This window comes from Oreochromis niloticus, linkage group LG22, assembly GCF_001858045.2.
Source record: "Oreochromis niloticus isolate F11D_XX linkage group LG22, O_niloticus_UMD_NMBU, whole genome shotgun sequence".
Classification (NCBI taxonomy): Eukaryota; Metazoa; Chordata; class Actinopteri; order Cichliformes; family Cichlidae; genus Oreochromis; species Oreochromis niloticus.
The window spans coordinates 6,848,771-6,875,616 of record NC_031985.2 but is presented as its reverse complement, the minus strand read 5'-3'; the positions used below and the strand labels follow the sequence as shown (position 1 = coordinate 6,875,616).

At 38.4% G+C, this 26,846-nt stretch overlaps 2 protein-coding genes across 2 annotated transcripts; both read left to right on the top strand.

Annotated features, from left to right (window-relative positions):
• The first annotated feature begins 7,301 nt into the window (after window positions 1-7,301).
• LOC100691127 (major histocompatibility complex class I-related gene protein) lies at window positions 7,302-12,790 on the top strand. Its single transcript, XM_003452737.5, has 7 exons — window positions 7,302-7,455; window positions 7,771-8,040; window positions 8,512-8,790; window positions 9,672-9,992; window positions 10,375-10,470; window positions 11,006-11,023; window positions 11,129-12,790. The coding sequence occupies exons 1-7, from the start codon at window positions 7,410-7,412 to the stop codon at window positions 11,179-11,181; spliced, it is 1,083 nt and encodes a 360-aa protein (XP_003452785.2). The 5' UTR covers window positions 7,302-7,409; the 3' UTR covers window positions 11,182-12,790.
• Window positions 12,791-13,449: 659 nt separating this feature from the next.
• On the top strand, window positions 13,450-24,329 carry LOC102080229 (major histocompatibility complex class I-related gene protein). The gene is made up of 6 exons (XM_019350737.2): window positions 13,450-13,867; window positions 15,810-16,079; window positions 17,021-17,299; window positions 22,179-22,508; window positions 23,132-23,239; window positions 23,395-24,329. The coding sequence occupies exons 1-6, from the start codon at window positions 13,822-13,824 to the stop codon at window positions 23,475-23,477; spliced, it is 1,116 nt and encodes a 371-aa protein (XP_019206282.1). The 5' UTR covers window positions 13,450-13,821; the 3' UTR covers window positions 23,478-24,329.
• The last annotated feature ends 2,517 nt before the right edge of the window (window positions 24,330-26,846 follow it).

The following is a 26,846-nucleotide window of genomic DNA, read 5'->3' as shown; positions in this document are numbered from 1 at the left end:
CATCTCACTTTGGTAATGTAAATATAATATGGCCAATATTATAGTTATTATATTAATCATTATTAGTTATTACAGCAGTGAACATGAACTCTGTGTCAAATACTGAGCCTCAGTACAGATTCAAGTTGCCGTTATTTATGTCTTATCACCTTAAATCTTCACTCAAAGACAAGTATCTCTGACAGTGTATATATAGATGTATTATATATAAGAGACAAATGTTGTTTGTTTAATATGCTGGTATTACTAAATTTGGCTCAATGCTTGCATATATGTGTAAAAAGAAAATGTACGAGCTGTGAAAACTGTTTCTGATAGAATGAAGAGTAGACTGATATATTAAATATTCCTTTATTGGGTGAGAAAATCAGACCATGTCATAACTGCTTTAAGTCATACAGAATAGATATCAGAGCCTTAAACAGGCTGACTTCTGCTAAATGGGTCAAACAGGGCAGAAACTATACAAACACATAACATCCTTATAGAATATGATGTAACACTATAGATCAACTTACCTCAGAATATATAAAGCATATAAACAATTACAGCAATATGATGCAACAAACACAGCAGTACTACTAATCCAAAATACTCAAAGCTTCATAGAACTGAAACAAACATTTATTTTTAGCTCCATTCTGCTGCTGATACATACTTTAGGTTTCTGAATATTAAACTTGTTGCTGCCTTTCATAGTGTGTAACTTGAAGGCCCTGAGTACTTTCTCCCACACTGAAAACACTGGGATGATATAATTATTTGAACATTACCTAATAAGACTGATTCAGGACAGACAATTAGTTATTCTAAACTTTTCTAGCAGTCCTTCACAAACAGGGAACAGTCTGTCTATTCTCTCCATCTGTCAGCTGCTGCTGGCTCTTCCTCCTCCTCTTCCTCACACACTGCTGAGTTTGTCCTGGTGGATCATCAGGGGTGCAAAGCCTCACAGATGATGTGCAGCAGTGGGTCCCTCAGTCTGTCCTCACTCTGGACACTTGCAGTTGTCACACATGGAAATCAAATGTGTGATAAGCTGCAGGACTCAAACACAAGTGTAACTTATAAATACATGTTCATACTTTTATTCCACAATCAGAGAGAAAGAAACAGAGAGAGAGTGCAGGACAGACAGACAGGTGAGAGTCTCAGGTGTATACACTGCTACAAAACAGCACAAGAGAAGGAGGATTTAGTGTTTGTGTTATTACGAGTGCTAAACAAGAAGAGTTCCCAGATGGTCCAGTGGACACATGTGTGACTCCTGTGATTAAAGCATCTTTCTTTCAGCTTAACGAGTGAACCGTCAGCTCGTTCAAACACACGTTAAAGTCCGTTTGGCTCGACACCACCGAACAGAGGCAGCAATATAACATAGCTAACATTAACAGTGCAGTGAATCCTGCTTGTGCCGTCATATTCAGGACTGCAAACCGAGCAGCATTCACTGACTTTCAGCTTGTTGTGTTTGTGGATATATGACTGACTTTAATTATCCATAAAATCATCACATTCTCTGTAAGATTAAGGTCGACTATTGAAGGGCGTATATTTTGAAGTAAAGGCTTTAAAACCAAGTTAGTACAAACATCGCTAATGGCACATAACTTTCCCGACATGTGGCCAACAGTAATGTTACGTGACATAATATCCAGTACTTACTTTTGAAAATTTACTCTTCGGCCGCCCCGCTTCCGCCGATTTTTTTCGGCAAAATTATCCACACCACCGCCGCGCTATGAAGTCTGGGATATGTTGGGCCATGAAGTCTACACCGCCACATCCTTAAATTTCAGGGAAATGAAGGACGCATTTGAGGGCCGCATTTCGAGCAGCCTTTGAATTGGGACAGCCTTCGACGCGTCGCTGTGACGCAATCGGCCTTAAAATGCGGCCTTTAAGGCTGCAGACCCTGAATTGGGATACAGCCAGTGATGTTTCCATCGTTTCATAGAATATCATCAAGATGTGACAGTGAAAACAGTGGCCAGCAGGTGTCACTGTGGAGTCAGATGTCACATTGTGTCAAAATCGCAAAAAAAAAGAGAAAAATGCTTGAAAACTGCTGAAAATTTGACAATAATTTAAAGCAAAGAGATAAATGTATTTTTATGCAAAATCTGTGACATGTCAGTGGCAAATAAGTTAGAATAACATCACACTTTACTCAACGCCACTCACATATTTTGGAAAGAAGTAGCCTATTAATGAATTTGTAAAAAATATGTAAAATATTTAACACTTAACACTTGATTTGGTCCATAATTTCAAAATAAATAACAATAATTCATGTTGCATGGCAGCAATCAAAGTTTTTCTAAGAGTTTACAGAAAACAATTTTATTTTATAAACTGCACTCAAAAAAATGAAATTGGGTGGTTGTTAAATTTACAAAATTCAAACTTGTAATGTGAACAAAATAATTTCATGTTTCTGTGGTGAATGTAATTAAATCAGGATCTGCATGAAATTCAGCAACTTAATTTATTCTTGTTGAGATGACATGATACAATCTAGTAAGAGTGGTTAGTTGCCTGGATTCACAAAATTCACAAGATCACACAAGAGTTCAAACCACAGGAAAATCACTGGGGTTAGAAGAGACAGACAACCATACACACACACTACGTATATGCCTCAGCTATTTACTGTGGTTTTTAAAATTCTATATAAAGCCTTGTAATCATAGTTTCCATGTTTTTTTGAAGACTAGATTGACAGCTTGGTGGCACAGTGGTTAGCACTGCTGCCTCACAGCAAGAAGGTCTTGGGTTCAAATCTGCAATCTGGCCAAGTTTGCAGTGGGTTCTCTCTGGGTACTCTGGTTTCCTGCCACAGTTAAAGTCATGCAGTAATTAGGGTTAGGTTAATTGGTGTTTCTAAAATATCTGTGAACGTGAGGGCAAATGGTTGTCTCTCTGTGATAGACCCAGCCTGCAACCCTGGTAAAGATAAGAGGATGGATGGAGTGCAAGTTACTATAAATCCATTAACATTTTATGTTAACCAGACTCTAGACTTTGTTGAACACTCCAAAAAAATAACTCTTTAACTGAACTTAAAATAAATGTATTAATAAATGGATTTCTATTACGAATAAGCATGTTTTGTTGCACTAATGTAATTTGGGTCATTACTCAAATGCATAAAAACCATTTAACAATAAAAACCTACAGGCTACAGTCTTGCACACCAGCACAGATCCCTATCCTAATGAGGACACACAGAGGATCTTTCTGTTAATAAAACACAAAGCCTTGCTGATCCAGACCCGGCTGATTTCATCATTAGTGTTTCACAAAGCTCTATTTTTTCCATCTATTTAGTTTTTTATGTTTTGATTTATTGGGATTATTTTTCATTTGTTCTGGGAAACCTTAAGTTTCTCCACACTCATTGTCCCATTCACAGCTGTTAGATACCTGAGAAAGATACACAAAATTTGCAGAACCAGCACAGTTGTAGATGGATAAACAAAAAACAGGTAAATCCTGCTGCAAACCTTAAATATTTACTATATAAACAATGCCCATGTTATGAAAAGAGGGAAAACTCCCCCATCGTCCTCCTTGCTCCAGGTCTTTGTGACTCTATCCACTGCCAGTTACTGTTGGTGTGTACAAGTCATAATCAGTGTGTTAAAATGGTGATGTTATTTTCCTGTTACTCCTCTCACACAAGTCTTTGATCTTAAAGGAAAAGATCTGTCTGTTATATAAATGGACAAAAGATAAAATCAAAGTGAAAGTGATCTCATTCCTATAAACTCAGGGAGCATTCTGTTCCATAACTTTGTGTCATTGCCTGATTTACTTTACTTGCACTATTTATGCACTATTTCAGCAAAGTTGCTGAAAGACAAAGAGTGAGTGATACTAATAACAATATTGTCAAATTTCAGTAGATTGCTATAAGCTTGATTGTCAATGGTCCAGATTTAAAGGGAGTTCATTTACAGTCAGAATGAGAAAACAGGATTCATGGAAGCCATGTTTCTCATTTTGAATCCAAGAGTCACGGTTTAAACCTTTTCAATAAAATGGGTATGAGGCAGTCAGTATGAGGCAGGACAAGGAAGGTTGTGTCAGCTTTTTTAAAGGGGGGTCCGTTTTAGGGTAATAGGCCCTGGATCACAACTGGAGTTAGTAGTTGTGAAAGTATGTGCAGGAAAAAGTCTTAATACATGCAGAAAACTAGAGCCCAATTGGCTTGAGGAAATAGGTGTAAACAAAAGGAGCTCTCTGTGGTGTGGAGACTTCAGTGCACAAAGCACATTAAGGGGAAATGCAAAAGCGAATTCAAAGCCCAGGTGTTGGAAGAGTTAATGGATGGGAGTCACCGTGTTTTTATTAATTATGGCAGGAATACAAGATAAATGTAACTGATTAACAGATATAAATACCAGCAAATAATCCACATCAGATCTTATGTTTGTGTGCAGCTTCCTGGCACCTCTGTGTGACTGGTATGTTCATAGAAAAGGACAACAGTCAGTGATGATTACACAATATACAAGAACATAACCTCTCAAGCCTGAGAGGTTCAGCAGGAAAGTTAATTTTTGATAAACCAGACTGGGGAAAGATTAATAAGAAAATGCTAAATAACTTTGATTTTAGCGACATTATTGTCACAGAAACGTTTAACAGGAAAATAATTCAGCATGTCAACAGAAAGCTCCATTTCTAAAAGTACAGGAAAGGGAAGGAGGAAGTCTGGTACGTGTTGAATGGATCCTGTTTTCAGTAGTGGGGAGGATGTGGCGTAAGGAGAGAACGACATTCTTTTGCTGCTGTGGATTGTTCCAATAGTTTAACTGATGAAGGGAAGGGAGGCAGCGAAAACAAAACAAAAGCAGGCTGTGAGGAGAAAGTAGTGATGAAAGATGCTCCTGTTACTACTGAAGAAATAAAGAGGGCTTTAGCTAAAAGAAGAAAAAGTTAAAGGACTAAAGACTGAATATGCTTTATTATGATAGAAGATATAAATGAAGAGGTCTTAGATAAGTTTTCTGATCTCTGATAGTTAAAAACAAAAAAGGTGGATGGATTTTGACGTCACAACGCCAGGAAAAGATCCCAACAAGCTGGGTAACTATAGGCCCATTGTACCCACTTCTGATGTTTGAAAGTTATTGGAAAGAAAAAAGGCTATGATAGCAGCCTATCAGCTTGGGTTTCACATCATGGAGGATGAAGTAAGGAAAGCCCACGTTAATAAGGGATTGGTCTCAGCTTTTTTTTTTTTTTTTTTTTAGTGTGTTTCCATGTTTCAATTATTTCCTTTCTGCATTTCCTTAAGTGGAAAAGTAGGGAACAAGAGTGAGCTTTAAACTCTGCGGCATAGTAATAATAAAAAAGTATAACGCAGTTTTTAATATCTTGATGCCTGAAGACATGTTGAGGAGGTAATTTAGCCATTTGAGTCAGCTGTGTTGGATCAAGGACACATCTAAAACCTGCAGGACACCGGCTCTCGAAGCCTGGAGTTGGAGACCCCTGGTATATATAGTCCTTTCTTCCCCGTTTCAATAGTTGTTGTTTTCAGTTTCCTTTTGGGCTTTATGTTTTTGCCTTTGTGGATGACGTACCAATAGACAACTAAACAGCTCACACTCAGTTTAATCCAGTCTACGTCTGCTTTGGGTTCTCCACTAACACACCACATAGTCTGTGCAATCTGCAGACCAGGGCAGAGATGTGGGGTTAGGTGACGTACAACATATATTTGTTTTCTTAATCAAGTCAAATTAGATTTTGAGTGTTTTGTGTCAGCAGCCAAATCTGCATTGTCAGAGCTGAGTCTTATTTATTCCTGTGTTAGGACAGTCTGGTTTCTGCTCTTCAAATGGAGGTAGAAGAACTGCACTTTGAATATAAATAAGACGGCAAATTCAATTTTCAATTTATTTATACAACACCAAATCAAAACAACAGTCGCCTCAAGTGACTTTATATTGTAAGGTAAAGACCCTACAATAATACATGTGTGGTCAAAGGTTATTCTAACGGGAAATTACTCCACTCATCTGTCCAGCAGCTTTTTCAGTTTGCTGCCATGGGGGAGGAGACCCTAGAGCCTCCGGACTAGAACCAGCAGACTGAGAGACACCTTTGTCCATCAGGCTGTCAGGATGCTGAACTCTATCCCTGCTCGGTCCCTCTCGACTCTCACAAACTCCACACCTGCATTCACCGCTTCCTTCTGAACCCCTCATTCACCCCACCCCCCAAACATACAAAACTGTGATACTCCACCGTCACCCTTTCACTGACTCTGACACCCAGCTTGCACACGAACTCTGGCCAGCACTCAGATTTTGTTGGACGCTGTTATTTATTTGGGATTGTACTGTGTTGTATATAAGACTTTTGTTTTATTTTTATCTTTTTATCTTTAAAATCTTTAGTGTACACTGAGGGGCAAAGGAGCATTGCAATTTCTAATTCCTATGTGTGATCTCTACATATGGTTTTTGACAATAAAGCTGACTTTGACTTTGACCACAACCTGATGAAGCCAACGGAACTGCATATAATTCTGTCCATAAAAATCAGGAACCTGTGACACTGGAAACATGTCCGACTCACTGCAGATGCACATGTGCTGAATGGCACGCAGCAAGCTGCAAGATACACTATACTCCCAGAGCACCTCCCACAGAATTCCAAAAGAAATGAATTCAAATGCCTTCTCCAAGTCCACAAAACACACGCAGAGTAGTTAGGCAAGTCCTGCAAAAACACTAGATTTCATCGAGAGGTCAAAGAGCTGTTCTAGTGTTACACAGCTAGGACAAAAGGTGTATTTTTCTTCCTCATTCCAAAGTTCACCCAGAGGACAGTCTCTCCTCTCCAGTTCCCTGGCATAGATGTACACAGGTAGCTGAGTAGTGTGAGCAAACACTCCAGTCTCCATCCTAAAAATGGGAACTTTTCATTAGTAGCACCCTGTTACAGAAGACACATCTCTGACCAACCATCAGTTGAATTTCATTTAAATGGAAGTAAAACAACAAGAGGTGTTGTCACACAGAAAACCGACATTATGTTCACATCAATATCACTGTTGTAAAGTGTTCATCTTAGTGCTGATTTCAGTGATTTTGAGTGGGTTTTGTTTTTGTTTTATAAACAGATAAACTTAAAATTAAAATAAATTAAAATTTATTTTAATACTAGCCACACCTTTCTAAATTTTTATCCACAACAGTCAGGCTTTATGTCAGGGACAGGATAAAAGAGAGAAAACAAGCGACATACACAATGACTTTTATTATGAAAGAACGAAACAGGAAGACGCCTTTATCGAAAACGCGCTGAACGAAAGTGGTTTCCGGTAACGGTACAGCGAGCGTAAACAAGATAAATAGTTATTGTAACAGTCCGTACAGGATGAGGACAGGATGACTTTAATCTTGCTGCTTCTTTTTTGTTCTGTTTCATCTCCAGGTAAAAAACAAACAAACAAAAAAAAAAAAACTGCTTGAATCTTTGAGCTCTTTCTAATCTGACCGAGAGCCGAGAGTTTACTTTAAAGTTGTAAATTTTAACACTCATTTTGAGGAATAATAAAAATATGGCAAAAACCAAATCCTCTTTTTAAAGAGTTAAACGTAGTTTGCAATGCTTTCCTTTTGCAACATTTGGTCATTGCTCACTTTTCTGCAGCGTTAACCAAATTATAACGAACGAATAATATTTTAGATAATATTTGGTATCTTATTGATCTAATCTTATTTGTGTTTACTAAATGTTGTTTCACAGTGAGACACTCGCTGATAAACTACTTCACCGGATCTGCTGGAGCCCCAAATGTCACACAGTTTGTGGGTGTTGCTGTGGTTGATGGCGTTGAGGCAGTTTACTGTGACAGCAGCAACAAGATACTGGAACCAAGACAGGACTGGGTGAAGAAAGTATTTGATAATGACTCTCAGCTGTTGGAGTGGTACAAACACGAGTGCTTTAACATTCAGCCAAGCGCCTTCAGAGCGCGGATTATTAGTTTGAAACAGCAGTTCAACCAAAGTGAAGGTGCAGTATTTTTTATTTTTATATATAATACAGCGTATCAGATCATATAAGCTAAGCTGACTGATGTAAATTTTTAGTAATCTTTTGTTAAAGATTTAAAGTTACATTTTTGTACTCCTCAGTTGAGCCCAGGAATCATCAGACTTTACTAATATGAACATCCCTTAAAATCATAATAAAACAATGTCTTGATGCATTCTCAATCATCCAGGAAAGTAAATCTCCAAAAGTTGAATCTGTTCATCTGGACGTCCAGATGAACAGATTCAACTTTTGGAGATAATAAAACAATGCATTTGCAATTTTATTTATTTATTTATGTAGTTCTTGCATGCAAAGTGAACTGAAGTGAAAATCCTTGTTTGTGTGTGCAAACTTGGCCAAATAAAGATGATTCTGATTCTTCTTAACCTTTATCCTATGTATCATATATGTGTCATAGCTAACTGTGCTTTCTCTCTTTCTCTTCAGGTTTTCACATCTTACAGACTAGAACGGGCTGTGAATGGGAGGAAAACACTGGAGAGAAGTCTGGCTTTTTGAAGTATGGCTATGATGGAGAAGACTTTCTAGAACTGGATCTGAACACACTGTCGTGGGCTTCACTGAAACCAGAGGCTGAGGCTACCAAACAGAGCTGGGATGCTGACAGGAACAGAACAAAACTAAATGAAGTCTTCCTCACTGACATCTGTCCAGAGCGGCTGAAATCATTTTTGGACTGTGGGAACAGCTCCCTGCAGAGAACAGGTAGCATTTTTTGTTGCATTCATTGTAAAAAGTGTTTCGTTATGTGATTTAAGACAAAGACAAGAAATACTTTATTTACCCCATAAATTCTTCATAGTTCTACATGAAGTCTGACATCTGTCCTTGGGGGTGGTTTTATCCTTTTTTGTAGTTAACTCTGTTAGAGCTACTCTGAAAACAGTTAGTTATTCATAACTGATAATCAGTTATTTTGATTAGAAGCAGAGGTTTCAGAAGAAAAAGAGTCCAACTGCAGACATCAACTAAGAAAAATTGAACTTTGATGAAAGGTGATTAGAACAACCTGTTGAGGCTGAGATGGTTTGGACCTGTGCAGAGGAGGGAAGTGGATATACTGGATGAAGGATTGTGAATATGGAGCTGCCAGCCAGGAGGGGAAGAGGAAACCCACAGAGCAGGATGTAATGAAGGAGGGTTGATGTGACATAAGGGTAAGCAGATGATCTGCTGTGGCAATGAAAGAGGAAGGAGAAAGTGCCATAGTGTATTCTCCAACCTGTCTTTTAGCGCCACCTTCTGGTGGTTTTAAAACTGATGGATGGATTTACATGAAATGTATACAGTATGTCATGATACAGCCTTATGCAGCCGCTATAAAGCTGGTGACTGACTCGAATGGCTCACTCTGTTCTGAATTACAGATCAATTTTCACATCTTTGAGTTCATCTTATGTCACAAGCGATGTTTTTCATCCAACATGTAGACGACACTTACTTCACTGTCAATGTTTCTTTTTCTCTTTATTGAATTTCCCCTCTTGTTTGTTCCCGTCTTCTTTCCTTACCTGTTTTTAGTTTATCATCATTTTATTTTCCATCCATTCTCACTCTCTCTTCTTTCCCACCTTCCCTCTTTCCAGTTCCTCCTTCAGTGTCTCTCCTCCAGAAGACTCCCTCCTCTCCAGTCAGCTGCCACGCTACGGGTTTCTACCCCGACAGAGCCGTGATGTTCTGGAGGAAAGATGGAGAGAAGGTTCATGAAGGTGTAGAGATAGGAGATATCCTCCCCAACGATGATGGGACCTTCCAGATGAGTGTTAATCTGAATGTTTCATCATTCACACCTGAAGAGTGCAGCAGATTTGATTGTGTGTTTCAGTTCTCTGATGTGGAGAAGATCATTGTCACAAAACTCAATAAAACATTGATCCGAACAAACTGGAAGGAAAAAATGACAAAAGGTGAGAAAAGCTTGTTTGACTCATTTGGTTTGCCCCTTCTGTGGATTGTCTGTAACATGATGTCTGAAAGTTTGCTATTGTTTTTGTTTGGAATCTAAGAATTGTAGCTTCCTGTGGGAGTAACTAATGGAGATCCTAACAGAGAAGAAGCAAATTCAGTGCTTGTATACAGTAAAGCCCTTGGTCATCTATTTTTGGCCTTAGATTTTGGGAAATGTTGCTGAGGCTCCTATAAAAGTGTTAAAGTGTTAGTAATATAATTTTAGTGCATCTGTTTTGCTTTACTGAAAAACATAGTACAGATGAACACTATTGGATGGATTTATTTATGTTATAACCTTCTTCATCTGCTAATTTTGTTTGTTTGTTTTTTACTGTGCAGAGAAGTCCTCCAACAGGGCCATCACTGTCATTGTTGTTCTTCTTGTTTTCATCCTCGTTGCTGTCGCTGGATTTGCTTTTTACAAAAAGAAGAAAGGTGAGAGACTCAAATGACCCAAGGAGTATCTTATAAAGTGGTTTAGTGCACTCTATCAGGCTTAAAGTCAGTTTTCTGTCATGAAGTGGTTCTCTTTTTACCTTTCAAAATCACCGCAGTCAGTTATGCTGAACACATTACTGATCAGGAACAGGTTATGATCAGAGTTTGATTTAAAATCAGCTGGAGGTGCCACAGTTTAATTAGATCTATTTGCAGTATGTGTTTTACATGTGCAACCCATAACTTACTACCATCACTAAATAATTCAAACTTAAATGTTACAGCTGCATAAACTGTGTATTTTATTATCAGTGAAATTAACATCTATTTTGTTAGTGATGATGAAAATGTATAAATGTTGTTGAAACAGAAAGCCCAGCTGAGCAGAGAGTGTCTTTTTTTTCAAGCCAGTTAATCCAAATAAAGCCTGGCTGTGTTGAACTTTATACTATACCCCACCTGATCCTCTAATACAGACTGAAACTGAACTCATCTGGGATTTTGAAATTGTTTTGTTTCCTTTTTACTTCAGAAAAACACTTTACACCTTGTAAGTAAAAATTCTTTTTTTTACTCAGATCTGTACATTTAAGTTTTTATGCATATTGTATAAAAAAGTTAGTCCAGGACTAACAGTGCGTTTTGTACCTTACAGCTGCTGTCAACATCTGTGAACTCTCTGAGGGAAAGAATGAAGTCACCACATAAACAAGCACAGTGTTACATAAGTACATAAGTCTACACACATCCAGTTAACCAAGTGAAGAGCAAAGAAGATTGTTGTGTCTTGATGCATGCTCAATCATCCAGGAAAGGAAATCATCTGGACGTAGCGTTTTCAGTGGGAGAAACGTTTCATCAATCATGACTATTTGCATAATTATGATCAAGAGCCTGACTTCCCAGCCCATTGTTCATCAGTGGGCCAGTTTCAGTAATTGTGCAAATGTACTGTTTATAAGGCTGGGGAAACCTGCAGTCAGCTGAGACCGAAGAAGTCGCTTTGATGAGTGATGAAACATTTCTCCCACTGAGAACGCTACATCCAGATGAACAGAATCAAGATTGTTTTTTTGGTCACATGTCATTCAGTTTTTTCTGAAAAAGAGAAACCTCAGTCTGCTCTTACTCAGGAATTACTAAATAATTTCTAAACTGGAGTTTTTATGATCTCTAGGTGATTAGGGGAGTGTGGTTCAGCTCAATAATTGATCTTATAAATGCTAAAAATATTTTGCTAATTTTCACAAAGACAGAGGCCTGAAGATCTTCAGCACTATCCACTAACACTAAGCTATCTGCTCTGCTTCTTTACATTCTTACCTGTGACACAGGAACCTTCTCTGCTATCAAAGTAAATGTGTGTTCATCAGTTGTTCATTGTAACTGTGACACTGCAAAAATATTGCCATGATTGTATGTGACACCAGTCATAGCAGGTGTCTGTCTGTCTGCAGTTCTTCAGTTCTAGCTGACGTTCTGAAAATTTTCTTAAGAATATTTCATCTGTTTTGTGTTTCTTTTCTGTTTCTGTCTATGAAGTATTTTATGAAGTGTTAATTAGGAGTTATAGAGAATCCTTGAATATTTTATATTTTATACTTAATCTGAGAGACCTTATTAAAACAAGGTAAATAAGGCACAAATACACAAAAATCTTTTTTTTTTTTAAATTAATACAATGATCTTTATATTTGTAAATAAATAAACATCCTCATTTTCTATGTCTTTAGTGTTATTGAAGCTGGAATGCCATCTGATGTATGGATGCTGATCAATATGCTTGTTTGTTTTGTATTATGGGAACCTGACCTTTTATAGGAAAGATTTTTAGTGTTTTCCTAGAATATAATAACTTTATATTCATTATACTTGATCATTTTAATTTCCCTTAAATGAAATATTAAGAGAAAGGATACGTTTCATAATTGACTGTTCATACTGTAAAACAGTAGGGTCTTACTGACTTTGCCTGAATATTCTTTATTATGAAATTGATGATCATCAATTTCATAATAAAGAATATTACTGTTATATTATGCTAATAGCAATCGATTGCTATTGCTATTAGCATCATCAGTAACAGAGAGAAACGATCCACAGAGATGGCTTACGAGGAGGGCGTTTCTAGAATTTTGAAACTGGGGACTTGGCTCTGAAATGTCTTGAATTTTCAGCAGAACCTTTTTAAGGTTATTTACTACATTTTATTAGGAAATGAATATCAAATGTCAAACACTGTGCTAGCTAAAGCTTGAAGTCAGGTGTGTTCAGCTGTCTTTCACAGAATGATAATGCAATAAACAGTGCAATATGATTTCTTCCTCGTTATTTTTTTTCCTCTTTCCAATTCTTTCTTTTCACACATCACATGTGCTTATGATATGGCATAAGAAAAACAAAATGAAGACTTTGGAGTGGCCTAGTCAAAGTCCTGACCTGAAAAACCTTAAAAAGGTGGATGCTTAAAAACCCTCCAATGTTGCCGATTTACAACAATTCTGCAAAGATGGGTGGACCAGAATTCCCCAGCAGCGCTGTGAAAGACTCATTGCCAGTTATCACAAGTGCTTCATGCAGTTATTGCCTTATTCGTAAGGGTATTTCTCAAAACTTGTGTTGATCACAATTATTAACAGAATGGCATAATACGCTTTGTTTGGAATTATGCAGAGTTTGTCTGCATCATCAAGATGTGACGATAACCAAATTGGGCAGCATGTGTCACAGGGAAGATGATTACTTCACAAACACTTCGCTTCACGAAGCCTCGCTTTTACCCACAGCTACACACACCAGGATCCAGATATCCTGTGCAGAAGGGGGAAGCCTGTCGGTTGCGATTTTTCTACGTTAAAGTAAGTAACCGTTTAAATTACTGGAGCACCAATTCCCCTAACAGTTCTTAGTTAACTGTTAGTTATCCGAAAGGACGTCCCCCTCCAGCGTAAGAAACGGCTGATTACAGATTAAACTACAGGTGCGGCAATCAGCTAAGGTGTTGAAATGTGGGAGCTGGAGGAAGACCGGTGTTGTGCCAAAAAGTGATGAACCGTTGACCGCAGTAGAAAGGGTTGTCAGCCAAGAGGACTGGAGGACCACGTCAAAATGATATATATATTAAAACTTGTCACACTTCTGTAAACAATTGTATCTACAGCAGTCACGTTCTTTATATGTCAGTAACTGAGTCTGCAGACACTGGATAGGACTTTAGGACTTTTACTGTGAACGAAAGGAACAGGAAAAGGCTGCTTTCACACATACATGGGTTCGGTCAGCGAGAACAAACAACGTCCATAATTATTCCAACAATAATTACAGGATAGATTACAGGATGAGAATAAGATGGCTGTATTTTTATTGCTTCTATTTTGTTCTGTATCATCTGCAGGTAAGAAATCCTTTTGAATCTTTGAGCTCTAACTGCCTCGTCTGACCAAGAGCAAGGTGTTAACTTTCGTTTTAAACTTTAGATTTGAAAACTGTGGATAAAAACCGCATCAAAACGAATATTTGTTTTTTATTACTCATTGTGTGATAACGGAAACTACAGCTATGTTTGATTATCATAGCTGGAAGCAAAGAGTTTAGTATATAACATGGTTCAATTTAATTCAATCTTTATTGACAGACTTTATGTCCATAGTTTAAAAAAAGAGAAAAAAGACAAAACACAACATATAACACCTTAATATAAAAAATATATAAAATATTTGTAAAAACATAAAACCATAATATACATAAAATACACAAACACTTAAATCAGTGCTTCCTCAGACTGGATGAGTAACGGGAACCACTCACTGTCGGATCTGTGAGTGCTAAAATTTTACTGCTACTTGAGCCATTCAGTCGTTCTCTAAAAGTCAACAGTAAATTTCTTAAAAGTATTTTAAAAGTCCAAACACCCACTGCTACAATCTGACTGGCACCACCCCCTCTAGGTATCCTACGAAGGATTCTCATTGCATCGGTATATGCAAGAGGGCAGTATATAGCGATGCGCAATACTCTTTATACAAAACCACTTTAAGTGGAAGTGAGCAAAAGCTGAATTTGCGTGAAGTAGTATTTTCCTGCACAGAGTTTACATCATAGCTGGACTGGCCATCGGGAATACCGGGCATTTACCCGGTAGGCCGATGACTTTTTTATTTTTTTTTATTTTATTTTTTTTGTAACGGCATGAACAATGAGAGGTGGTGGATTGATCCAGATGCTGGCCGATGTGTAAATAACTCAGTTGTCTGAGTGTCAGGTGAACTGAACTTCAGGTAAGAAGTTATGACCTGCAGTCTATCTGGGTCAGATATAAACCAAGTTTAGGTGAAGTTTATTTTCGTTGTGCTGACTTTTTACAGTCAATTACAATAACACTTACTGCGTGCTAGCTAGCATGACAGAGTTTCTATACAGCTGATCGGCTTTTCTCTCTTGTTTGTTTATCGCCCACTTTGCGCCAGAAAGCGGAAACCGGCGGATGTCGCGCGAAACAACAGCAGCACGTTTAAGCTTGATCAGCTGTTGTTAGAATTTATTTAGTATTAATTTCTAGTATCAGCTGATGTTTGCTGGAGACACAGGTGTAAAACCTGCTGGTCATGATGTCGGTTTAGATATGTGGTGAGAGGGAAAGATGAAGATGAAACCAGGAGATGTCCTTACTGAATCATCAGAGCTGAACAGGTGATGTAGAAACAGGTTTACCTTTTAGGTGACATGAATGAGTTGAAGGGAAGTTATGAACTGTTTCTGAGAGACAAATAACACCAGGATCCTTTTCTAAGTAGCTGACAGCTGGTAACTGTGCAGGGGCGGATCTAGCAAAGTTTTGCCCGGGGGCCAGGTAGGGCATTAACAGAGAAAGGGGGGCGCAAAGAAATACTTTTCTTTCTTATTCTCATTTAAAATGTCTCGCTTTTATTAAATAATTATCTGAATCTTACGACCAACGTTTTTATCTGACGTAAAATGTATAGAAATCATACATATACCAGCAAAGCAGTGTACATCACTGTCACAACAGTGTTTGCTTTCATTCAAAGACTTTATGACTTTTCCTATAATACCTGGTGGGCCGTTCTCTAATCAAAATGCCCAGGCCGATTTTTTGTCCCAGTCCAGCCCTGGCTTACATCGTTGTCTGTATATGTCATTATCATCATTTATTTGATCAGTAATAAAGTGACCAAGGTCACGTATATCACGTACCATAACATATTCGCCTTGTTAAATGAATATATGTTTTTTTTTTTTTTGTTTGTTGTTGTTGTTTTTTTACCTCTGGCTTTATTTTCTTTAATGTAAAACTATAAATATTGTTTATTCCACAGTGAAACACTCACTGGAGTATCTCATCACTGCATCTTCTGGAGTCCCAAACATCCCAGAGTATATGGGTGCTATGATGCTTGATGGCGTTCAGATAGGTTACTGTGACAGCATCACCAAGAGAGTGGAACCAAGACAGGACTGGTTGAAGGAGATGTTAGAAAATGACACTGAGCTGTTGGAGATGTACACTCGACAGTGCTTTGTGATTCAACCAAATACCTTTGGAAATCATATTTCAAGTTTGAAGGAGCAGTTCCAACAGAGTGAAGGTGCAGTACACACACACACAAACACACACACACACACACACACACGCACACACCTTGTCACACAGTTTCAGATGATTTTAAGTTATGGAATATACCAAATCAATTAAGCCAGGAAAAAAAAATCGGTGTGAAATTAGTTGAATTAAGATATTAGTTAAAATATTAATTTTTTGTTTGTCAATTGAGATCAGGAATCATAAACCTTACTAGTGTGAGCATCTCTTTTAAAACGATGGTAAAGCAATACATCTGTAATATGGTTCTTAGTTTTTGTCTTGCATGAAAAAATATTTCAAAACGTTTAGACACACCTTCTCATTTAATGGTTTTTCTTTATTTTCGTGACTGTTTACATTGTAGATTCTCAGAGAAGGCATCAAAACTACGAATGAACACGTGGAATTATGTTGTAAAGAAAAAAAGCGTGAAATAACTCAAAACAAGTTTAGCATAGCCACCCTTTGCTTTGATTACTGCTTTGCACACTGGCATTCAGTCGATGAGCTTCGTGAGGTAGTCACCTGAAATAGTTTTCCAACAGTCTGGAAGGAGTTCCCAGAGATGCTGAGCACTTGTTGGCCCTTTTGCTTTCACTCTGCGGTCCATTTCATCCCAAACCATCTCGATTGGGTTTAGGTCAGGTGACCGTGGAGGCCAGGCCATTTGATGCAGCACTCCATCACTCTCCTTGTTCAAATAGCCCTTACACAGCCCGGAGGTGTGTTTGGGGTCATTGTTCTGTTGAAAAATATATGATCGTCTAACTAAACGCAAACCGGATGAGATGGCATGTCGCTGCAGGATGCTGTGGTGGCCATGCTGGTTCAGTGTGCCTTCAATTTTGAATAAATCCCCAACAGTGTCACCAGTGCATTCATTACAATGTGCAATATTAAAATAATATATTGCAGAATGTTTTTTTTCTTTGTTTCTCTCTTCAGGTGTTCACATTTTACAGATGAGAGAAGGCTGTGAATGGGATGAAAAAACTGGAGAGGAGACTGGATTTTTGCAGTACAGTTACAACGGAGAAGACTTTGTTGAGATTGATCTGAAGACACTGACATGGATCGCACTGAAACCAGAAGCTGCCATTACTAAACAGAAATGGGATGCTGACAGTGTTAGAACAAATGTCAACAAAAACCTTTTCACTAACATTTATCCAAAGTGGATAAAGAAGGTTTTGTCCTATGGAAAAGGCTCCCAGCAGAGAACAGGTAGAGTCACAACACCTGATGTGGTTTCGTGGATGTAGTAGTAGTAGTATTTATTTTGTTTATTTTGTGTTGCATAGTCTTCCAAAAAAAGCAGTTGTATGGCACAAAATTTTGGCTCATTTTGTATTTATTGTAATCATTGTAATCAAGAAGGTAACTCTGAAAGAGGCTCGATCCACACACGTCTGCTACTATCTGTTATTGATCATTTCAGTTTAAGATTTCTGTCAATAAGATTTTCAGGCACAAAGAATGAAAAATAAAAAAATAATAGGGAGGGTGCTGGCAGAAAAATTATTAAGTACTCATTGAGATGAAGAGGTCTTTAAGTAAGAGAGGATCTTTTACAAAAAAACAATACAAAAATGTAAACAGGTAGCTAATGCAAGGGCACATTATACAATTATTAAGAAAACCGTGTGCAAGGGTAGTTGTAGATAATGTAACATTCTAAAATATTGTAATGAAATCAGTTTCATAATCTTTATAGCTTATCCCATTTAAAGGTCATTTAAAGTATTTTCCCAAGTTTAGCTTTACCGCTTGTTCATACTAACGTTAAAATGTACCGTGATGTGTCTTCAGATCCTAGTTATCTCTCTACAGAAAACTGGACCAGCTCCCATTCAAAAATCCTAGGGCTATTAACACAATAGTCTAAGGAGCTTGGAAAGAAAAAAGCATCTGGAGTTTGAGTTGGTTGAAGACGTTTCACCTCTCATCCGAGAGCTTCTACAGTCGTAGGGTCAAATGGTGGAGAGTCCCAGATTTAAGCCCTGTGGGAGTGTCCCTCCAAGAGGGACAATTGATCCCCTATTGATCGTCTACCTAATGACAAGAGCCAAGTTGTGAAAACAAGTGTGGGTCACAATCAGCCAGGGTTTTGGGTGAGCTCATTGTGAAACCTGGCCCCACCCTATCATGTGATTTCCTGAGGTCAGATGGCCCAGGATGTGAGTGGGCGTTAAGGCGTCTAGGAAGGGATCTCAAAACTGGATTATAGATGGCAGACAGTTGGTGTCGTAAACCATCGCCTCTGTTCAAAGATGGTCGCTCACAGTGGACATAAATGGCTTCTTTCACTCCTCTTTCAAACCATCTGTCCTCTCTGTCCAAAATGTGAACATTGGCATCCTCGAAAGAGTGACCTTTGTCCTTTAGATGCAGATGGACTGCCGAGTCTTGTCCCGTAGAGGTGGCTCTTCTATGTTGTGCCATGTGTTTATGAAGTGGCTGTTTGGTCTCTCCAATGTAGAGGTGTGTGCCGTTTCTCAATTCTCAAGTACGCGAGTACGTACTCACGTACTTGAGAATTGAGAAACGGCCTTTGTCTGAGTTTCGGACGAAATGCATTCTGGGATATTTAGCTGTACCAAGTCCACACAAGTCACCACCGATGCATGCTCGATAAAACGGTCGGAGCGAGAACACATCCGGGACTTTTTCGCGTTCTCGGTTTGATGCGTACTTCGAATTGGAACAGTACTTGGTCTCCGACTGATGACGTATCACGAGTACACGAGAATGCAAGTACGCACAAGTACGCATATTGAGAAACGGCACTGGTCTCCACCATTTGACCCTAGAACTGAAGAAGCTTCTCGGATGAGAGGTGAAACATCTTCAAGCAACTTAAAGAAGTCTAGATGCTTTTTTTCTTTCCAAGCTCCTTAGACTACGATGACCTGGATGACTGAGAACCTCCACAGACATATTAACACAATAACTACCACAACAGAAACTAATTTAAGCTGATGGTAGCAGGAATTTGCCCAGCAACTAACTACCTCAATCTGAATGTCTGTCCTGCTGTCCCCTAGATGACACACCTCACTAGCAACCCTGAGTAAGGTAAAATTAGCCACAAACAGCCATGTTCATTAAAAATAGCTCCCCTTAATTATCTATGGCACTTGGAATTTTGCTGGGATTTACTTCAGTGGCCTTGAAGTAGGCCCCAGGGATTCAAACATGGTGACAGGTCCACCCTCTTCTTGATGATGTCTGAGGAAGGTCAGTGTGTCCATGATATCTTAGTTGGTTTTACTTCCCAGCTTTGATGGCTGAAAGGGAAGCCTTTGGTCCCAGTACACTCACAAACAGACATCATTAGAAGGAATTGAACATGAATTTGAAACTGAATTCAGAATTCAGTTTGAGGTATTTGACCTTTAGGCTACGTTCACACTGCAGGCGAAAGCGCATCAAATCCGATTTTTTCGCCCCTATGCGACCCATATCCGATCTTGGTATGACAGTGTGAACGGCACGAATCCGATATTTTCAAATCCGATCTGGGTCACTTTCGTATGTGGTACTGAATCCGATACGTATCCGATGTTTTAGAAAGCGACTGCTGTGTGAACGGTCAGGTCATGTCGCATTAAATCCGTCTTTTACGTCACTGACACAAGACAGACGCCAATTATCAGCGCCGGAGAAGCGCCCGATAGGACATCGCGAACGATTTCCTACCATCCGGTGAAAATGTTGGGAAGACAACGTTGGAGAAATGTGAACATTTTATTTTTACTGTATTTTCTGCAGATTCTGACAGAAATCTGCAACTATCCTTTGAAGCACCGCTCCTCTAAAACAGCAAAAACGATCATTATTAGGTCATCTACATTATTATGTAAATAACAAAATAACTTAAAGCAAAAATCTGGAAACATAAAGTCCGAAGTCTTTATATTAAGGGCAATCAGTCAAACAATATTGTTTGCTCTGGGTCTAAACAGAGCGAGTTGTGTGTGACATCTTCTTTTGCGCATGCGGGCCGCTTTGAGCGTTCACACTAGAGCGCGTTTGATGTCGCATTTTATGTGTAGTGTGAACAAGCAGACAAAAAAATCGGATTTGATCAAAAAATCGGAATTGAGCATTAAGACCTGCAGTGTGAACGTAGCCTTAGACTCCGATGGCCCATCACAGCAGAGTTGAATCTCAGTGGTGATGGGGATTATGGCAGAACCACTAGATGCTAGTGGTGGAGATGAAGATAGAGGCTTGATTGGAGCCTGAGTGATGAGGGAGAGGTGGAGATGGGGAGGAGGTGGGTTGCACTAAGCCATCTGTATGGGAAAATGACAGATGCACAGTGAGATTTAAAGTATGAAGAGTGAAGACACATTGGCCTGAAGAAGGCCAGGAGAAAAATGATTGGACTAGACCCGTGATGTCACAATCGGCTTGACAGCATGGGAAAGTGGAAGTGATCTCAAGCTTAGATTAGTCACTAACACACAGGAAGCAGACAGATGAGTAACTACAGATCTTCCTTATGGAATTTACACATAAGTTTAATTACATGAACTACAACATTGTCAAAATGCTTGGTGCTCTAGGCTGAGTGGATTGCTTAAATGCTAACTTTTCTTTTGCATATAATGTACAAAATGACATGCACGTAACCATATGTTGAGTTTTCCTGCTGCTCCGCTCCTCCCTACTTACCATGTTATGTCATAGCACACAGAGCAGACACATTCGCACTCCGGTGCAGGGAAAACAGAACAAACCCCCACAGAGATTAAGTGTTGATCCAGACTACCTTGTCTCTACTTTTTAAAATATTGTTCACCATACCATGCCACTGAATGCAGTTACTATTAAAAGTTAACTGTTTATTATAGGAAGCAAATTTCATGCCAGTATAACTAAAAACTCACTTTGGGGGGATCGCATACTAGCCCAAAAATAAACAGCAGTAAACTTTGATGAAAGCTGATTAGAACAACCAGAATAGTGAAGCACAAAGAATATGTGGAGCACTATTAGGTCAACCTGAATGGAAAATAGACAAACTTACAACTGTATGCACACACACAGCTGACTGGACAGAAGAGAAACCAGAGAGGTTGGAACAGACAATCTCAGAGCAGACAAACCAGACACATGGAGACAAAGATGGGAAGTAAAGCCACAGGGGAAACATACCTTTTATCATTTCCCAAATTGTTTGGGGATTTATTATTCATTAGTTTAAAATGAAAAAAATAGTGACCATATCTACATTTCTGTAGGGTTACTTTTAGCTTAAAGAGTACAGTCATTTGGCTTGAATAGCTTTTTCACACTTTTGCTTGAGTTTCAGTCACAATTGTCCTCGGAGCTTGGGAAGAAAAGCGAATGGACTTCTTTAAGTTAAAGACATTTCACCTCTCATCCGAGAATCTCCTTTAGCTCTAAAACCAAATGGTGGAGAATCCCAGGTATTTAAACGCTAGTGGGAGTTGACCCACTATTAACCATGGTTAATAGTGGGTCCATGACCCTCTTAAGCAGGGGTCCCCAATCTCAGTCTACAAGGGCCGTTGTCCCTGCAGGTTTTAGATGTGTCCTTGATCCATCACAGCTGATTTAAATGGATAAATTACCTTCTCAACATGTCTTGAAGTTCTCCAGAGGCCTGGTAATGAACTAATCATTAGATTCAGGTGTGTTGACCCAGGGTGAGATCTAAAACCTGCAGGGACACTGGCCCTCGTGGACTGGGATTGGGGACCCCTGCTCTTAAGGGACAAGCCCTGCTAGTGTTTGAAATGCCTGGGATTCTCCATCATTTGGTCTTAGGATTAAGGAAGCTTTTCAGATGAGAGGTAAGACATCTTCGAGAAAGTTGAAGTCCAGTTGCTGTTTTTCCAAGCTTCATAGACTACCATGACCTGGAAGACTGACAACCCACACAGACATTCAGTCACATTTATTTTCTGCTGCTACTATGATGGTTTTCATCTGACATGTATGTTGTACATTTCGTCCTATTGAATTTATTCTTCTTTATATCCTCAACTGATTTCTTTTCTAATCATTACCTCTCCCTTCCCTCTGCCTCCATTGTCTCCATCCCTCTCTTTCCCATCTTCCCTCCTTCTAGTTTTTTCCTCAGTGTCTCTGCTCCAGAAGTCGTCCTCCTCTCCAGTCAGCTGCCACGCTACAGGTTTCTGTCCTAACAGAGGTCTGCTGTTCTGGAGGAAAGATGGAAAGGAGATCCATGAAGGTGTGAATCCTGGAGAGATCCTCCCCAATAATGATGGGACCTTCCAGATAAGTGTTGATCTGAATGTTTCATCAGTCAAACCTGAAGACTGGAGAAGATACGACTGTGTGTTTCAGTTCTCCGATGTTGAGGACATCATTGTCACCAAACTGGATAAACCCGTGATTAGAACCAACAGGGGTAAAAACAAAATCAGTAATGATCAAGGTGTGAGCAAATCATTTAGTTCTTTTTGTTTGTTAATGCTATGGATTTAATGTGGTGTTTGAAAGTGCATTCATCTATCCATCTTTGTTTCCTTAAATATCCATGAGAGGATAAGGCACTGGTCTAGTGTTCTGTGACCAGGACGATAACTTGAGAACAAGCCGATGTAGGATTTTAGGAAGAATAGCTGCTACTGTGGGAATAATTTATGGACAGAGAAGAAAAATGTATTCAATGCTTATTTATAGTAAAATCCATTTCTTTAACTCCAAGTATGTGATCTGTTACTGCAGTTTATATTCTTAAAAAAAAAAAAAATTTAAACTTCAGGCTTCACCGTATAACTCTGACAGTGATATTGGATTATTTCTTTTCTTTTTTTTTTTAATTCAACAGCGTCACTAATCGATAAAATCCTTGTTATTTACGGTCTTACAACTGGGGAGATGTTACCAAATGTATTTAGGAGTGAAAACTAGAGCATTTGCACTTGCAGTTCTGCTTAATTGAAGTATGTGGTGTATATGATTTTTATAGGATGGATGTACTTTTGTGTACTATTGTGATGTACTATTCTTTCTCACTCTTTTTATTTATCTATTTATTTTTTTCTTACTGAGTAGAGACGCTCCCTGACATGATGATCCCCGTCATTGCCATTGTAGCTGCTACAGTGGTTGTTTTCATCCTTGTGGCTGCTGTTGGATTTGTTGTTAACAAAAAGAAGAAAGGTAAACCATTTGGATGAGCTGAGCTGATGCTCTGATACAGACTGTAAAACTAAAGTCTTCTAGCATTTTGAAATCATTTTTATTTCAGAAACACACTACCTTGTAATATACTTCCATACATCCATCATCTATTTTCTTCTGCTTATCCATTTCAGGGGGACAGGACGCTGGAGCCTATTCCATGAGTCATAATACTGCAAGAGGAAGTACTGAACAGACCAGTCTGTCACAGAGCTAACACACAGAGACAGACAACCACTCATACCTGAACTCACACTGAAAATGCCCAAACTATGCCAGGAAAGGCCCCAGACCATATTCAAGTCCTAGACTTTCTTTAAAAAAATGTGTTTTATTAATATTTTTTATAAAAGCCAGTTTTATAAGCAAGTTGCTTTTCAGTTTGTTTACTTTCTTTAATTTTTTAATGAATAATAATATTTCATTGAAAATGAATAGTCTGGTCTTTGGCCTTCACAAAGTTTAAAGTCTTCTATCTGTTAACAATATCCTGCATTATCTAGAAACATGGGTTGGTATTAAATCATCTGCTCATAATCAACCCATAGTGCATAGATGTGTGTGGTTCACTTTAAGCTTTGAGTCAACCGATTGGTTCTACACACTGTCAAACAGGTTTTAGGTGTTATTTTTAATAAATTTAAAAATAAATATTTAAGTAAATAAGAGGCTAAATGTGTTTTAGTTCTAAAAGAACAAAATTTAACATTTATAAAGTTATCATAAGTCTGTTTCACATTGACCAATAACTTTTAAATTTGAACAAACACATCATGCTTCAGAGGATGAAAAAACTTTCCTCAACTCCATGTGAAACTTCTACTGCAGTGAATGTCATATGTTGTGACATGAGCATGATTTTTGACTCTCTCTGGAGTTTTAGCCATGTGGACCTACAAGCCTTTCTCCTGTTGTTTATGACATATTTACACCAGAAGTGTCTATGAAAATAAAAAAAAAGAAGAGAAAAATGTATTTGTCATCAGAATTGTTAATAAATATGTCACCTATAATTCAGGAATCTGTAAGGATGCTGAGGATGAAGTCACATGATAGAGCAAATACATTTTCTGTTGAAAGTAGAAAAGATAGAGAACTGATGAGAGTTAGAGCTAAAATTTTCTGCCTGTTTCATTTTCTCTTTGAAAGTCACTGCAGTTTCTAATGAGATCACTGGAGTCAATCGAGCTCACAGATCAGTCTCTTTCTTTATCTCACTCTCTCTCTCTCTCATCTATAAAAAATAATAAAAAACAATATTTATTTAAATGTTGGATCTCATTTAAATTAATAATAACGAGAGATCAGGTATTATTTTCTTTCACAGCCTACATTTGGGTTTGCCCATTTGTAATAAATAGTAGCAGTAGTATCAAAATCATTAATTCAGTAATGACTCCTCCTTAATGATGCACAGCACCTTGCTAACGCTTCAGCAATATCATTGTAAATAGGGCTTTGGCGCCTACTTGTGGAGGATGAATTAGTTGCACAGTCTTTTAGATAGTCAATAGTTATTTTACATAGAACCCTCTAATAATAGCATAAATTGTCTCCCAAAAGAATAAGTGTCCAGGAAACCACATAACTGAGCTGGAGCTGTTTTACTAAAGGATGCTTTATTATTCAAGTATTGTAATTATCATTGCTCATACACACATCAGTGCGTATAAGTGGATTACACAATATTTACCTGGTGTGATAAATGGAAGAATTGATGCATGTGTACACATTCAAGCTCCTTCATCTGTAGATTTTATTTATTTATTTTTTTGTTTGTTTGTGTGCGGAGAAGCACTCTGACCTTAATAAGATCGTGTCTCTTAACTTTCCACTTCATTGTATTTCAGGTATTTAGATTTTCTGAAATGCCCCAAATTGTTAACATTCTTTTATTCTGTTATTTATTACTGACATGCCCCCACAGGCAGAGAAGGGCAGGCAGATCAGAAGATATTCAAGTGAAAGTGATCTGAGATGTGCTAACCACATAAGTTAAACACACAACACTGTAACCACAAACCCTCCTGAAACACTGTAAACCTAGAAAACCTAGAAATGAACTGCACTTGTCAGTGAGCGTTTAACCAGTAAATTAATTTCTTCTCCCCGTAATCAATTAATTGCTTAGAAAAAATAACTCCACTTCTGGGAAGTGTTTGGGGATGACTCTTTCCTGTTCCAACATAACTGCACACCAGTGCACTAAGCAAGGTCTGGTGTGGAAGAACTTGACTGAGATGCACAGAGTCCTCTCTCAACCCAACAGAGCACCTTTGGGTTAAATTAGAGTGCAGACTGAGAGCCAGGGCTTCTGGTCTGACCTCACAAATGTGCTTCTGGAAAAATGGTCAAAAAATGTCATTTGTTTGAAGGCAGATGAACGATATAGTGTATCTTTCCCTATATGCTTATTTGTTTAATACAACAATGGCAGTAAGAAACAGCTTTAAATAGCTTCATATAGGATCATTATCACTTTGGCCTTCAAATCATTCTACTGACCTTAAAGGAGAGGTCAGAGGTCTAATATACTATCATACATTAAATCGTTAAACAGTACTTTTTGTATGTTGACAATAGAGATCAAGTTGTAAGAATTAGAGTTTCTAAGCTTTTTGTCAATTTTCAAACAGCAAATAATTAAGATGTAGTACAGCGGTGTGGTGGTTAGCACTCTTATCCCTGTGACTGCATAATCTGCCTTTTTCCCAAAGTTTATGGTGATTCTAAATTGCCTATAGCAATGTTGGTGCGAATGATTGTCGTTCGCCCTGAAACACACTGGCCACCTGTCCAGGGTGTACCCTGCCTCTCGTCCTAACGCAGTGGGGACAGGCTGCAGCTTCCCACAACTCTGAATTGGATAAGTGGAAGAAGATGGATGGGTGGTGTCATTTGCTTTCTTTAGCTGCTGGTCAACCATTAATTACACCACAAACTATTTATTTATAAAATGTCTTTTATATATTGTATTATAACACACACATGTACACACAGCAAGTGATTAAACTCCTATATTCTGCACGTAATACTTACAGTTTGTTCAGAACTCGTGTTCCTTTATGCTCCTGATTCTGTTTCCTTACCATTTCATAAAGGTTAAGGCTTGATCAAAAAGTGTATTCATTTATGGCCCAGTGTCTGGCTGCAATATTTTTAGCAACAAAAGAGTAGTTCCCCAAACCTGCACTGCATTAGTGCAAGTATAACCAAACCTCTGAAATAGACAGACCATTTTAGTTGTACCTTTCTGTGTTAAAAAAGAGAAGAGGGAAATTCCACAAGCTTTCTTTGAAACCCTTTTCCTCCATATAATGGAAACGAGTAACTGGTTATCTAAATTCAGCAAGAATTTCTAATGAATGTCGAATATATACCAAAAACAACACAAGGCCATATATATCTTAGATGTAATCTGCAGAGTCATGTTTGGTGGACAGATGTGAATGTAAGCTTTAATTTGAGTTGCTGAACATAGAACCACAATACAGTGGTGGTTCTCTTCTTCCTTTTCCTGTGTGTGGTTGCAGAAAACTGTGCAGTCCCTGCAGTGCCATATTTATTTCTCCTTTGACTGCTGCAG

What these genes read in the sequence shown, in the direction of transcription:
- LOC102080229 (XM_019350737.2), top strand. Translation starts at nt 13,822, where the DNA reads ATGGCTGTATTTTTATTGCTTCTATTTTGTTCTGTATCATCTGCAG. An exon ending in AGGCTCCCAGCAGAGAACAG is followed by an intron (nt 17,300 to 22,178) that starts GTAGAGTCACAA and finishes CCCTCCTTCTAG; the next exon opens with TTTTTTCCTCAGTGTCTCTG. An exon ending in TGTTAACAAAAAGAAGAAAG is followed by an intron (nt 23,240 to 23,394) that starts GTAAACCATTTG and finishes TATCCATTTCAG; the next exon opens with GGGGACAGGACGCTGGAGCC.
- LOC100691127 (XM_003452737.5), top strand. Translation starts at nt 7,410, where the DNA reads ATGACTTTAATCTTGCTGCTTCTTTTTTGTTCTGTTTCATCTCCAG. An exon ending in TTGTTCTGTTTCATCTCCAG is followed by an intron (nt 7,456 to 7,770) that starts GTAAAAAACAAA and finishes GTTGTTTCACAG; the next exon opens with TGAGACACTCGCTGATAAAC. An exon ending in GCAGTTCAACCAAAGTGAAG is followed by an intron (nt 8,041 to 8,511) that starts GTGCAGTATTTT and finishes CTTTCTCTTCAG; the next exon opens with GTTTTCACATCTTACAGACT.